Genomic DNA, 16,070 nt, shown 5'->3' on the forward strand with positions numbered 1-16,070 from the left:
TCAGTTTGCCAAATACTCTCCTAGTTTAGTTTAAGTGTAATTATTTTCTCATCTGTTTCACAATTTTTTCATCTTGCTTGCTGCCCTGTCCTCAATTTATGCTTGTTCAGTTAGTGACCAAAGTTACAATAGATGCCTGCCCCAAAACTACTATGACCTGGTTCTGATCCACTCCCCTGGCCCCCAACCTGGCAGTTGCATGAACACATTTTGGGCACTGGGCAACTGCCCTCATTTGTATCCATTTGCACTGACCCATGGTCAGATGCATACACAATACTTTATTTTTTTTGGCCAGAAAACTAGCATTTACTTCTAGTTTCCAAGAAAAACTGGCCCAGTGGACAATTGGGGCTTTGCTTAATGACTCTTGCAAGGAAAATGCCATAAAATCAGGTCAATCACCTGCTTTTTACAACCTTCAGGACTAACTGCCAGGCTCAATGGGCATAAGGAACTACCTACAGTTGTGTAATTGAAAGTAAAGTTGGAAATTAGGATGCTCTTAAAGAGCTGATCTTCCTAGATCAGGGGGTCTCCAACCTTGGCAACTTTAAACCTGGCAGACTTCATCTCCCAGAATTCCCCAGCCATGTCCTAAGCTCTGCAATCCTTGATTTGTTTACTTCTTTGGCATGTTAACCTCCATAATCCAATTAATAGTTAAGATTTAAAGATAGTTTTGGAATCTCAGGCTCATCAGTTCAGCCTTAGGGTTGAAATAGAGATGGCAACATCACTGCACCATATCAGCTAGCTGCTGGATTTTTCTTCCACACGGTTTCCTGTAGTTAAAAGTTCAGTTTCCAGTCATCCCATGATCTCTTGAGTAGAAAGGCCATGGAATGAACCTCTGCCTTAATAATAATAAAAAAATTAAAATACTGTTAGCCATAATAGACAGTAAAAAATAACAACAATTGAGGCATTTATGCCCTTATCTTCTCAATTCAGTTTCTGGTTGTGCTGTAAAGACCACAGGACCAAAATCCAGCATACATTGTTTTTATTTTCATTAACTAAAGCCCCAGAGAGCTAATAGGAGGAACTGTTTTTTAATATGTCCAAAAGAAAAATATCACAAGTTTACAAAAAGTCAATTACGATCCCCCCCATCACATTTTTAATTATTTTTTAAACACCCTTCAAAAACTCAAGTTGCAATTCCCTCAAAATATATATTTTTTCACTACAATTTCTTTTGATATATAAACTTCCTAAGCAAAGATGCACTTCCACCTGTACTGAAAGAGACCAAGTCAGCATATCTATCCCTCCTGCCTAAATGATAAATCTAACTTTCTCTCGCTACCACTGGATCACAAGTCATTCTGGATACATAACCGAGAACGTGTGCGGTTTACAGCAGGAAAACAAAGAGTTTTGATTTATTTTTATCCATGTTCAAACACCCGCAGCCCTTAATTAACCGGGTCACTTTTCTTCCATGCAACTTGTGGCCTTTTGTTATCACACTGGATATTTCTTGGACAACGCAGGTTCCAGGAAACGCTGGCAACGGGTAGGATGAGGACAATTTAGCTCTGCTGTGGATTGAAACATTCAAGTATTCCATTTCTGGTCAAGTTATAGCATCTCAAGCAAAAGCTATTTTCATTTCTGAGGACGTCTCCATGGAAGAATACCTGGAAGTAGATTGAAAAATCTGACAGAAGCAAGTCCAGAATGTCTTGCTTTTAAAAAAAAAAAAAATCTACCTTTTGCCTGCTCAGGTAAAGCGAATAACCAATGATGTTCGTGATCTGTGGCAGGAGAAAAACTGGGGCTGCTCTAGATGTCGTTGGTCTGTTCTAATAGTAGGCTGAGGGCGATTCACGTGTTCCCAAGAGGAATGCAGCTTTCTAAAACGTTAACTGAAGGCACAGAGAGAGAGAGAGAGAGAGAGAGAGAGAGAGAGAGAGGGAGGGCTATACTCTAGGCCAGTGTTGGCGAAATCTTTTTGGCACCGTGCCAAGATGGGAGCGCGTACACTGGGGGGGCATTAGAAACCAGAAAAACAGTTCCCTGGCATGCATATGCACGCCGGGAAGCTGAGCTTCTAGTTCCCTGGCATGCTCATGTGCACCTGTCACCTGTTGCTCCGGTTTCTGGTGCATTTACCTGTGCAAAGATCAGCTGGCTGGCATGCACGCATGTGCCGGAAACCAGAAGCTCTGCTTTCCAGCACACGCCTGCGTGTCGGGGAAGCTGCTCTTCCTGTTTCCAGTGCTGTTGCGTTGCACGAAGACCAGCTGCCACCGGAACCTGAAAGAGCAACGGGCGACGGCTGGAGAGGTGCCACTTCCGGCACATATGCCGAAGGTTCACCACCATCATAGCTCTAGGCTAATGTTTCTCTATCTTGACTTTAAGATAGTGTAGACTCCCAGAATTCTCTAGCCACCTAGGGAATTGACGTCCACGTCTGAAAATCGTCCAGGTTGAGAAACACCGCTCTATAGAATTTACAAAGCTGCCTTGGGACGCAAAAAAAAAACTGCAACGGATTCTGGTCCTCTTGGAGAAGAAAAGTATAAAGGAGAACGGGGATAACAGGTTGAAGGCACATCTTATGAAGAAAAGAGAAAGAAAATATCAGAAACTTCTTCCCACAGCTTCACTCTTCACTGGCCAAGAGAGCAGAAGGCCTGTTCTCCTCCAGGTAAGGGACCACAGCATCCGTGTAGAACTTCTCCAGTTTGGGGACCGTTTCCTTCCAGAAAACCGGGTCAAAATCCACCGGGGCAATTGCGGTTTCTTTGTTGGTGTGAACGACAAAATCCGTTTTCTTCAGGCCGGAGACTTTCATCTGACACTGGACTTGGGTATAATAGGGATGGTTTTTCTTCAACGAGTAGGAATCGCCCTCATTTTCCAGGCAGAAGGTCTTGTCTTGGCAGGCTTCGGTCACCGTCTTATTTCTGTGTTTATAGGGGCACTTCACCTCCAAGAGACGGAGGTCCTTGCCGGTACCCGCGTCTTGGACGATGCCATCGGGGCTGGCAGCCAGCCAGGGCTTGTCTTTGTCGACAATGATGCCGCATTCTTTCACCTTCACCGGTTTCTTTGCCGTGCTGGACTTGAGGGTTTCATAAGCTTCCACTGCTTTCTTCTCGTTGCGGACTCCCCAATTCATGGCTGGGGTCCGTACCGTGGAGCGCGATCCCACCACCTCCTTCAGGTACGACTGAGGCACTTCCGAGCTGCGGCCGTTTGCAAACTTGCTGTTGGAGATCTTGGGCGCGATGGAGGCAGTGATGCGGTTCTCGCGCCACTTGTGCCATTCGGGGTTCCTCCACTGACCGCGGGTTTCCCTCTCGACCTCAGCCACTTTTTCAGGGGAGAGGGGCGCAGGCAGGCCCCTCGCTCTGCCTTGGGTTTTGCTCGCGGCATCGGAAGCAGCAGAAGGCTTGACTCCACCCGACGCCGCGGAGCTCTTGACTGCTCCTCCATCGCTCTTCCTTGGCCCTCCGCGTTGGCCGTCAGAAGCCGTTGCAGACTTGGGCGGGCCGCCCTCCCTTGCTCCTCTAGGCTTTGCGGAATCGGCCGCCGTCTCTGGACCTGATCCTCTGCTGCTTCTGCTCTTAGGAACTGTAGCCGGAGCCGCTGGGTTTGCACCAGCCGCAGAGACGGTCCTGGAGGTAGCGGATGAGCGAGGTGTCCCCGGACCCGCCTTGGGGGCTGTAGCAGCTGGGCGGGGAGATGCAGCAACGTTCGAGGTTTTCCGGGGCCTTCCCATTTTTCAAATTCTTGCTCTGCAAATATCTTGGGGGAGGGGGGAGAGAGAAGAAGAGAGTTAAGGCAGATGGAGGGACACCTAGGAAATCATTTTCTAATATTCCTGCTTTGCAAGTTGTTTGCATCTGCGGCCTTTTATTGCTCAAACACTGAAAAGACCCCCCCAAAAAATCCACAGATAATCTTGGAAACCACAGGAGGTCCTCGACTTACAACAGTGACCGTCCAAAGCCCTGAAAAAAGGAACTCATGACCAATTTTTTCAGTCACATTTCCAGCATCCCCGCGATCAAAATTCAGAGGCCTGGCAACTGGGTTCATGCTTATGACCGTCGCTGTGTCCCTGGGTCATGTGATGTGTCCCCCCTTTGCGACCTTCTGGCAAGCCGAGTCCATGGGGAAGCCAGATTCACTTAACAACCGGGTTACCAACTTTATCAACTGCAGGGATTCACTTAACAACGGAGGCAAGGAAGGGCAAAATTCACACAACAAATGTTTCACTTCTCAACAGAAAATGTTGGGCTGAATCGTGGTCAAGGACGACTCGCACAAGAGATGTAAATTTCAGAGCTTCCTCTTAACATGCTCTTTCCTTTGCTTCAGGGGGTGGGGGAGGTGGAGGAAAACCGACTGGCGATTGGTGTGTGTGGGGGGAAACTTTACTGTCCACCCTGCCCGCCAGAGACAAGACTTCAAGGGCAGCCAGCTAGGAGAGAATGCAGCTGTGCACCAAGGACAATCATTCCCAAAACACCAAAACATCTGGTTTGAACGTGACTGGACAAAAGTGAACTAAGGAGGAGCGGGGGGATAAGAGTCTCTTGGAAGGGGGTGGAAATTATACTTGGGAATTTGGCACCCCAAACATCAGATCTGGCTTTGTTTTACTGTACTTCTCTTGACCCAAAGGATTTTTTTTTCCCAAGAGGCCACTGGACTTTCTGTTTTTTCTTTGAAAACCTTTCGCTTCTCATCCAAGCTTCTTCAACTCCAATGATTCGCTCAACCACTGGGGCTAGAAAAGTCACAAAATGGGACAAAACTCCCTTAACAAATGTTTCACTTAGCAACGTAAAGCCTGGGCTCAACTGGGGTCGTAAACCCGAGGACCACGTGTGTTGCTTCTCTCCAACGACTGAATCCATTTTAGCATTTAGAATCCAATCTAACACAATGCAAATTGAACTGTAAGGATCGGTGTTCAAGTTTGTCTCCCCTCCCCTCCCTCTTCCCCTTCACTTTTGATTTGCGTCTTTGTAAGTCTGCAAGTAAGCCTAATAGTAAAAAAAAGGTTTCCCTCGCACAAATGTGCTAGCCGTTCCCAACTCTAGGGGGCGGTGCTCATCTCCGTTTCAAAGCCGAAGAGCCAGCGCTGTCCAAAGACGTCTCCATGGTCATGTGGCCGGCATAACTCAACGGGGAAGGCGCCTGGGACTCTGTTCCCTTCCCACCAAAGGTGGTCCCTATTTTTCTACTTACATTTTTACATGCTTTCAAACTGCTAGATTGGCAGAAGCTGGGACAAGTAACGGGAGCTCACTCCGTTATCTAAACCACTCTGGAAGCCTTTTTCAACCAACTTCGCAGCAAGCCTACAGCATTGTAAATGAGATTGTGAACGTGCTGCCGATTGCACACATAAGCAAATTGGGAAACGTTGGGCACACCCCTCTGGTGCATGCATTTTCCTCTGAAAGCAGTGGAACCTTCAGCAATCTGCGAGGGAACACACACACACCCTCAATTCTATGTGACTGCAAATAAAAGAACAGGCTGTGTTCACAAAAACGCACACTTTCCTGAACGTCGTTTGTCTCAAGCTTGCTTCCAGAGAATTGCCTGCTTTATAACCGGCGTTTTATTCTCTGAATAGATGGACTACAACTGCTATTCAGAGTCCCAACAGCCCAATAATTGCAAATAATATAAATCCTTCGATTCCCTGCCACTCAAATCAGAACTGAAGAAGCTTTCTGGATGAGAAGTGAGATAGATGATAGATAGATAGATTAGATAGATTAGATTAGATAGATAGATGATAAGATAGATAGATTAGATGGATGGATGGATGGATGATAGACAGATGATAGATAATAGATAGTAGAGTTTAGAGATAGATAGATGGATGGATGGATGGATGGATGGATGGATGGAGATAGAGAGATAGAGATAGATAGATAGATAGATAGATAGATAGATAGATAGATAGATAGATAGATAGATAGATAGATAGATAGATAGATAGATAGACAGATAGATGACAGATAATAGTAGAGTTTAGAGATAGATGATAGATAGATAGATAGATAGATAGATAGATAGATAGATAAAGATAAGATAGATAGATAGATTAGATAGATTAGATAGATTAGATAGATAGATTAGATAGATTAGATGGATGGATGGATAGATGGATGATAGACAGATGATAGATAATAGATAGTAGAGTTTAGAGATAGATAGATGGATGGATGGAGATAGATAGATAGATAGATAGATAGATAGATAGATAGACAGATAGATGATAGATAATAGTAGAGTTTAGAGATAGATGATAGATAGATAGATAGATAGATAGAGAGAGAGAGAGAGAGAGAGAGAGAGAGAGAGAGAGAGAGAGAGAGAGAATAAATGAACAGGTAGAATTCTTTATTGGCCACGCGTGATTGGACACACAAGGAATTTTTCTGATGCATATGATTTCAAGTGTACATAAAGAAAAATAAAATAGAATACATTCATCAAGAATCATAAGATACAACACTTAGCGATAGTCATAGGTTACGAATAAGCAATCAAATTATACTAGGAAACAAATAAAATATAAAATGTAAAGATACAAGCAACATGGTTATAGTCATACATGAGAAGAGATAGGTAGTAGGAGAGAGATGGGATGTTCCAATCTGCCTTGGAAATATTGGTTGGAGAATTGCCTTAACAAAGCCCTTTTGGTCTCATTCTCTTTTACTCTCCAGGGCTCTAAAATCCCAAAGAGGCTTTAAGGGGCTGAGGATTAACTCCAGATAATGGGAACACAGCAGTTTTTCTAAAAGTCTGCAGGGAGCTCATCAAAACAGGTCTATATTTCCAATATAGTTATTTACCAGGGACTAACTAGTTTTGCATCTCAAAAGAACAGTTCGAATAAGCCGAAGTTAACCAAGTACTGTTAACCAACTAGAGGACGCAGTGGCTCAACGGCTAAGACTGTTAACCAATTAGGGCACGCGGTGGCTTAGTGGCTAAGACGCCGAGTTTGTCGATCAGAAATGTCGGCAGTTCATCTGGTTCGAATCCCTAGCGCCGCATAACGGAGTGAGCTCCCGTGACTTGTCCCAGCTTCTGCCAACCTAGCAGTTCGAAAGCATGTAAAAATGCAAGTAGAAAAATAGGAACCACCTTTGGTGGGAAGGTAACAGCGTTCCGTGCGCCTTCGGCATTGAGTCATGCCGGCCACATGACCACGGAGACGTCTTTGGACAGCGCTGGCTCTTCGGCTTTGAAACGGAGATGAGTGCACCGCTCCTTAGAGTCGGGAACGACTAGCGCATATGTGCGAGGGGAACCTTTACCTTAACCAAGTGCAGTTAGTCCTTGACTTACAACCGTCATGGGACGTGTCTGTCATGATCATAAGTCGTAATGGTCATAATACAAGTTACCCCCCCAAAGTTGATCCAATTCAACGACCTGTTTGGCAACCGTTAAGCGAACCAAATGTTTGTTAGGGGCCAGTTTTGCCAAAAACTGGAAGGAAATGTCAGAATTTAGCCAAAAAAATTATTGTACAACTATAAATGCAGTCATGTTACCACGGGGGGTTGGAAGGGGAAGACAGGAAAGAGGCAGCTGTCAGAACTACATTGTAAGAATTCCCAGGGGGGGGGTCCATTTTCAAACAGTTGCTAAGTAGCTTGTACGGCTGGCTCTCGACTTACGACCACATTTGAGCCCCAAGATTTCTGTGGCTAAATAAAACATTTGTGAAGTGAGCTTTGCCCGGTTTTGCAACCTTTCTTGCCACAGTTATTAAGTGAATTACTGCAGTTTGTTTCGTAAGTAAGTTGAGACCGTACTGGTCAGTTTGCAAAAGTTGATCATGTGACCTCAGGATACTGTGACCGTCATAAATATGAACCACTTGCCAAGCATCCAAATTTTGATCATGTGACCGGGGGGGGGGAGGCTGCAACACTCGTAAGCCAATTTTTTCAGTGCGGTTGTAACTTCAGATGGTTGTTAAACATACTACTGGTAGTCCTTGACTTACAACATTTCGTTCCGTGACCGTTGGAAGTTACGCCGGCACTGAAAAGTGACTTATGACCGTTTTTCACAGTTACAACCTTTGCAGCAGCCCCATGATCATGTGATCAAAATTCAGCGGCTTACCAACTGTTTCACACTTATGACCGTTGCTGTGGCCTGGGGAGGGGTCACGTAATGTCCTTTTGCGACCTTCAGATAAGCAAAGTCAACGGGGAAGCCAAGTTCACTTAACAGCCGGGTGACTCATTTAACAACCGCCGTGATTCACTTAACCACTGTGGCAAGAATAGTCATTAACATGGGGCAAAGCTCACTTCACAAATGTCTCACTTAGCAACCTAAATTTTGGGCTCAATTGTGGCCCTAAGTCGAGGACTACCTCTGCTATGCCATAAATCAAGTCTCCAAACTGTTCTGGGGGGGGGGGGGGGGTTGCATTCCAATATCTCAGGGGCTGCCACAAAGAAGAGGGAGTCAAACTATTCTCCAAGGCACCTGAGGGTAGAACAAGAAGCAATGGGTGGAAACTAATCAAGGAGAGAAGCAACTTAGAACCGAGGAGAAATTTCCTGACAGTTAGAACAATTAATCAGTGGAACAGAAATTGCCTCCAGAAGTTGTAAATGCTCCAACCCTGGAAGTCTTTAAGAAGATGTTGGATAGCCATCTGTCGGAAACGGTATAGGGTTTCCTGCTTAGGCAGGGCGTTGGACTAGAAGACCTCCAAGGTCCCTTCCAACTCTGCTATTGTATTCTATTGCATTATACGCTTGTAGCAAAAAAGGAACCCAATGGCGCTGAAGCTTCCTGTGATCTGGGACGAGGAGAATCTTCCCTGAATCTAATCACAGTACAAATTGCATCTAACAAGATTTAAGGAGGTGAAGCAATTGGCTTTGGCCTTGAGGGTCTCAGCGAGTACATTCATGCAATACTTTTACTTATTGCAAAAAACTCCTCGCACAACTCCCAAAATCTATAAACTAACCAGATGTCAGGTCTCACTCTTTCTGTTGGAAAGCGGGACGGGTGGGAGGGAGGGAAACTCGCTAGCATTTTTCCATTGCTTTCCGCTGTAACCGCTTGGGAATTAGGGAGGCGGGAGCAGACTCCCTTCTCAGCCGCTTCCAAGGTCATCGTGCCCCGAGACTGAGCTGTTATCTGCCTAGGGCCTCAGTGTTCTCAAAACATCCTTGCTGTGCGGTTTGGGGGGGGGGGGGAGAGATTGCGTTTTGGGGAAACGGGAAGAATTGCTAAAAGTTCTTTCGATTCAACTCATTGGAATCCAGAGTGTTGTTTTCCTGTGGGACCAGCTGCTGCGGTAGTGTCCTTTACACTCTCTGAGCTTGCTTGTTTTCTTGCAGGCATTTCGTTACCCAACTAGGTAACATCACCAGTGCTAGTTCAAGGAGTGCTGTTTCATCCCAAAAGGTCTCAGCACTCCTTACTACCAGCACTGATGATGCTACTGTTGGAAGAAATGTCCTTCTGGGTTCAGTTCCAAGTGGGGGAAAAGACACTGGAAACATGGAGGCTGCTTGGAAAGATAGTTTAATGGTGGACAGGCTCACATGGCTTGAGCTCCTGAACAGAAAAGGATGATCACATGCTTCCAGATGTTGGGTGAAGAAGAAATAGAACAGAAAAACAGGGCTTGCTGAGATTGAGTTTTTTATACTCTGTTCGGCCCCACTTCTCTATTTCCTGTTCCTGTGTAAGAAATGTATTCTGATTGGTTGTCAGATTCCCAGGGGCTCAGTCTTAACTAAGTGTGTCTGGTTTTTTTAAGTCCCAAGCTTAGTTGAGCATTGCTTCTTCCCAGGTGCCCTGTGGTGAGATGGGTAAAGGGCTAATCCTATCATGCCTTAATCCCATCACCCTGGAGCTGAAGGGGGAGATCTTTGTTATGTAGAATAGACCGGCTCAGGCATTTGAATGGCCCATTGAGAAAGGTGGGGGTCTATTAAGAGTGAGTCTGCTTCCTGCCTAAAAACATGTTTCTCCATTTCTGGTCCAGGGAAATATTCTGCCTTTTCTGTATTTCCCAGGATATTTCATTTTTCTGGGGCAGAATATTATATTTCCCTGGACCAGAAATGGAGAAACGTGTTTTTAGGCAGGAAACAGACTCACTCTTAATAGCCCCCACCTTGGTCAATGGGCCATTAAAAAGCCTGAGCTAGTCTACTCTACATAACAAAGGTAGGATTAACCTTCCACAGAAACTTACCACAGGGCACCTGGGAAGAAGCAATGCTCAACCAAACTTGGATTCAAAACACAACCTACAGAGTTGCCCCTGCATGGCCCCATGGGAGTCTGACAACCAATCCAAATACATTTCTTACAGAGGAACAGGAAACAGAGAGGTGGCGCCAGAGAGTATAAAAAACTCAGAAACTCTCAGCAAGCCCTTTTCTTTCCTTTCTTCTTCACCTCTGGAAACGTGTGGTTCCCCCCTTTTCTGTTCAGGATTTCAAGCCATGTGGTCCTGTCCACCATTAAACCATCTTTCCAAGCAGCCTCTATGTTTCCAGTGTCTTTTTCCCCACTTGGAACTAAACCCAGAAGGAGATTTCTTCCGATAATTCAACATACATAAAACGTATATAGTCTCCCAACATTCTGCATTTGATAAAATTTGTGGGAAGGCAGAAAAAGGTAAAAATACAGCTTTATCGTGGTTTTAAAGCTTTATAGTAGCTAAAAATTCAATGTATGGCTATCTATATATACAGTACCTTTTTCGTAGTTCATGTAAAAAACAAAATTAAGATATTAATACAAAAAAATACGATTGTGAAGAAAGCATGCTTCTATATCCAACTCTCACCAAATTGCTTACCCCACACTGTTGCCTGCCTGTATTCCAAATAGCTGTGAGAGGGAACGCAGCTACAATTTTTAAACTTCTTTTTTCTGCATTGCAAAGACACTAACCTTTTTTTAATTCACAAAGCACAACCGCAGCTTGAAGGTCGATTCCCTTTGAGGCTTCTTCCCAAGTTCGACACAAGCAGCTAGGAGGACACAAACAACACAAACTTTTCAACTTTTCTTTCTCTTCATTGCAAACGCTTACCTTTTCTTGATTCACAAAGTACAACCATAGGCTCTGCCACTTAAAAATGCCCAACCGAAATCTAACTTCCAAAATCCCAATTTACCGTTTGTTCTTGGTTAATGTAATTAGATTACATTGCAGAACAGCTGCTGGTTGAGATGTGAGGAGGAGCAAAACTAAACATGAAAACAAGGCAGGGATTGGGCGACAACACACAAGGCTAAAAAGGCATGTCTGGGCATAACACACTGCACTCTCTCCATGCAGTGGATCTTCTATTCCCCAAGAAAAAAAAACTGTTTTATACTGTACGAAGTTTTCCCCCAGCCCTCTCCCAGAAAAATGAAATATCCTAGGAAATATTGAAAAGGCAGAATATTTCTCTGGATGTGAAAAGGAAGACACATGTTTTAAAAGACAGAATAGCTGCCAGTAGCTTCCTGCCCATCCCCACTTTGTCAATGGGCCATTAAGAAGGCCAAGCTAGCCCCTTTACATAATAAAGAGGTCTCCACTTCAGCTCCAGGGGATGGGATTAAGGCATGATAATATTGGCACTTTACCCAACTCCCCACATGGCATCTGAGATATATATATATAAATCACAGCTCGCTGACTTTGTTTGCACCGCTCAGCGTAGCGGTTTTCTAGGTAGAGTTTTTCTCTCGCGCTTCACTACTACGAGGCGGAATTGTTGGGATATTAGGATAATGCAGATTTATATATTTTCTCTCTTTTGGATGGGAACTAGTGGTCGCTCTGGTTTTAATATTGCAATTATATGGGGGAGTGTTTGGGAGGTCGCACCAGTTTTAATAGTGCAAATTATATATGTGTGTTTGTATGCATACAGATATATAGAGATTGCTATATAGAGATTGCTATATAGATAGGTAGAGATTGCTATATAGTTAAATATTGCTATATAGTTAGGTATAAATATATAAAGTTAGGTATAAATATAGTTAGGTATAAATATATAAATAATATATATATATATTTTTTTTTTTTATTTATTTATCAGCACAAATGCAACATATATATATGTTATATGCATATATATATATGCATCTATACTAGTCTCCCTTTATTTATTTATCAGCACAAACATAACATATAGATAGATAGATAGATAGATAGATATAGATATATAGATAGATATGCATACATATGCATGTGTCAGAAGCCTGTAAAAAAGTTTAAAAGGAGACATGCACAATGCCCACCTCCTTTTTCTCCAGGGTGTAGCTGCTCCCTTCCCCAACATGCAACACCTCCAGAACAAGTTCATACCTTCCTCCTCTTCCTATCTTCACCTATCCTAGCTTGTTCTCCGGATCAGGATCAGTGGTTCCCAACGCAGGGCCCATGCCCCACAAGGGGACAATTTGACTTTTTAATGGGGGCAATGTGAACCTTGTTTAAATCAAGTTAATGGTCTTTTAGGCTTCCTCCCTGTGAGTAGAGTTCACTTTAAGAATTCTTAAGTAAGTAAGAATTATATGGGATCAGGATTTTAAAGATGCTTAGGTGGACAATGGCCAAAAAAGATTGGCAACCACTGCTCCAGATGTAATGAATTGAGTTGCTGCCGGTGGGCCAACTGCTTCTTTCTTTTCAAGGCGGAAACCTCAACAGCCGGGAGGGCTCTCCTTATAAAAGGCCCACCGGAAAGGAAGAAGCCCTCCCTCCTAACCTCCAATTTGATTTCTCCCGCCTGTTTCTCCCTCCATTGCCTACCTGGGCAGATCCTTTCACCTATCCGGGCTACTGCTTGCGTTTTCCCAGATGCATTGCAAAAAACACACCCGGAAACTATATTTGCAGTCCCTGAACATCGTATTTTAATTATTCCAAAGTAAGCACCATTATTTTCTCCGTTTCTTTTGGATGGGAACTAGCAGTCGCTCTCGTTTTAATATTGAGTTTTTATATATACATACATTATATATATATATATATATATATATATATATATATATATATATATATATATATATATATATATATATATATATATATATATATATATATATATATATATATATATATATATATATATATATATATATATATATATATATATATATATATATATATATATATATATATACACACATATGCACACACACATACATACATATACATATATATCAACCTCTCTATATAGCAATCTATATAGCAATACCTAACTATATAGCAATATCTATATATCTATAGGCATACAAACACACATATATAATTTGTGTTGGTATCCATCGGGTGTGTGCGTGTGCAGGGCGGGTTTTGCCTGCCTGAAACACACACACACAGGGATGGAGAAACATCGTACCAGAAACATCTTTCCGGCCGTGAGGACTCATTATGCAGACTCATGAACTATGTGAGCCAGCTACTCCCACACCTGCCCCTTCTCCCCCCCCCATGCCATGCAGCTTGTAACTTTCGATTCCCCGTCTCCCCTCCCTCTGCTAGGTTGTAACTTTCGATTCCCCCTTTGCCCCTCCCTTTGCCATGATGTGATTTTCTATTGCTTTATTTGTAGAATGCTGTGAACTTTTCATTAGTTTACTTGTACCATGTGTGATTATATATGACTTCTGATACGCTCCTTTTTGATGAGGCTGTAACTAACTTTTCTAATAAAAGAGACCTTCGATGTTCATTCGAAGCTCGCTCATCCCGAGGAATTCTGCCTGGTATTTTCCTTTCAATTCGGCCAAGGACACATAAGCGGCCCTCCAGTGTGGCAACAACGCCGCAATACACATATATCTATCAACCTCTATATATAGCAATCTATATAGCAATACCTAACTATATAGCAATCTCTACCTATAGATATAGCAATACCTAACTATATAGCAATATTTAACTATATAGCAATATCTACCTATCGATATAGCAATACCTAACTATATAGCAATATTTAACTATATAGCAATCTCTACCTATCTATATAGCAATCTCTATATATCTATATGCATACAAACACACATATATAATTTGCACTATTAAAACTGGTGCGACCTCCCAAACACTCCCCCATATAATTGCAATATTAAAACCAGAGCGACCACTAGTTCCCATCCAAAAGAGAGAAAATATATAAATCTGCATTATCCTAATATCCCAACAATTCCGCCTCGTAGCAGTGAAGCGAGAGAGAAAAACGCTACCTAGAAAACCGCTACTCTGAGCGGTGCAAACAAAGCCAGCGAGCTGTAATTTCTCCCACAAGCCAGGATTTAAACCATCCAAGTTCGGCGCAAGGCGTGACCTGCTTCCATGCAGAGTTTATTTAGCCAGCCCAGGCTTTCCCCTTGAGCTAGCATTACCCCCGCTAGCATTCTCACCCCTTTATCCCCAAAGGACACTAAAAGAGCAATTTCCCCCCCCCACGGAGCACTTAATCCGAATTATCCGCCCATCCCCAAAAGGCGGTGGAAATATCCCCAAATGCAGAAACAATTATATAAATTGATATGATATCTAAAAGTATATCAGTGATATCAATTTCACTTTCTTGGCTGCTTAAGCAATGGGCGCAGATTTGCAGTCCCCGCCGAACAAACACTGCAAAGATGCGGAATTAACGGCCGGCGGCGGGCAAAACAAAAAGCGAAATTCGCTCCGGGACAAACTTACCAGCCAGCTCCGGAGCAGAGGGAAGAAATGCGAAGTTCGCGCACGCGCAACCCGCGCCCTGGGGGTGGGAGGAAAAAAAAGGGAATCCCCGCAGGCCCCGCCCATAATGCCGAACAGAGCTGCGCCTGCGCCGTTCGGAGCGGGCACGTGCTCGACCCCTCCTCTCATGAAGAGTGATGGCCGTTATTTTACCAGAGCGGGAAGAAAAAGATGCCTGCTGAGGAGAATTTTTTTTTCTTTAAACAAAAAAAAATAAAATAAACCACCACACAAACGAAAATAATAATGATTCGGCTGATAAAAGCGGTATTGAGGAAAAGGGCAAATAGAAAGTCCCAACCACCCAAGAGGGTGAAAAGGGGCCTTCCAGATAGTTAGGAACTACACAGCCTATGGTTCCCCAGCCAGAGAGCGCCGTGGAGGGTGGTTGCATTATTGGCCACGTGGTCTTAGGACATCGTTGTTGTAGTAGTTTTTTGTCAGGTAAGGCATGACTGACTGGTTGGCTTCTAGATAAGGAAAATAGGTTTTCAATGGGGACCCAATGTTTTTTTTTCCCCCTTAAGGGATTTCAAAAGTGCTTTTTCAAAAGGCAACTGGACTGTGGGGTTTTTTTCCTGGAGGAAGAAGAATATCGGTGAACCAAAACAACCATTTCACAAGCGCAATGCACAACGTAGGAGATCAGACCCATCAGGACAAAATTCAGCGGACCATCTCCATTTGAAAGACTAAATTTGTTCTTTTTAAGACAGCAAAGTTCACATTTTCGATAGAAAGCATCATTGGTTTGAAAGAGGAGCAAAAAAGACCACTTATGTTGACATTGAGCAGCCCTCTCTCACCCAACAGAGGGGGAGGGATAAATACCACCTATGGTATCTCCAGTCTACAAATCATGCAGCAGTTCCAAGAAAATTCCACAACCAATTGTACTCTTAATTCAGATGAGTCTGAAGGCAGAGATAAAGCACTTAGCCCTAGCAATAGCACTTAGATTTATATACCGCTTCACAGTGCTTTACAGCCCTCTCTAAGCGTTTTATAGAGTCAGCATATTGCTCCCAACAATCTGGGTCCTCATCTTACCGACCTTGGAAGGATGTAAGTCTGAGTTAAACCATGACCGGTGAGAATTGAACTGCTGGCAGCTGGCAGTTTAAATTAGCCTGCAGTATTGCATTCTAACCACTGCGGCCATAGCTTATAAACCCCCAAGTGGTCTCAACAGGAAGAGTGCTAATGGACCAGATGACTGCAAAGAAATACAATCCTTCCATCCTACCCACAACTCCAACACCCAGGCAGAACCCTATCCTTCTATCCCTCACCATCCAGTCAAAAC

The 16,070-nt window shown here is 43.5% G+C and overlaps 1 protein-coding gene across 2 annotated transcripts; it reads right to left on the bottom strand.

The window, feature by feature from the left end:
- Window positions 1–1,902: 1,902 nt before the first annotated feature.
- LOC148043475 (uncharacterized) lies at window positions 1,903–14,780 on the bottom strand. Of its 2 annotated transcripts, none has more exons than XM_087725120.1 (3): window positions 14,726–14,780; window positions 10,954–11,033; window positions 1,903–3,765 (listed from the first exon to the last, which is right to left on the bottom strand). In XM_087725120.1, exon 3 carries the CDS (start codon window positions 3,737–3,739, stop codon window positions 2,618–2,620), a length of 1,122 nt encoding a protein of 373 aa, XP_087581246.1. In that variant the 5' UTR covers window positions 3,740–3,765; window positions 10,954–11,033; window positions 14,726–14,780; the 3' UTR covers window positions 1,903–2,617. The 2 variants fall into 2 exon arrangements, with proteins under 2 accessions (XP_087581246.1, XP_087581245.1); XM_087725119.1 differs by lacking the exon at window positions 14,726–14,780 and adding an exon at window positions 11,181–11,287.
- Between the last annotated feature and the right edge of the window lie 1,290 nt (window positions 14,781–16,070).

This window comes from Thamnophis sirtalis, unplaced genomic scaffold (genome assembly GCF_051295495.1).
Source record: "Thamnophis sirtalis isolate CommonGarterSnake01/CBP01778 unplaced genomic scaffold, rThaSir2_p1.2 scaffold_11, whole genome shotgun sequence".
Classification (NCBI taxonomy): Eukaryota; Metazoa; Chordata; class Lepidosauria; order Squamata; family Natricidae; genus Thamnophis; species Thamnophis sirtalis.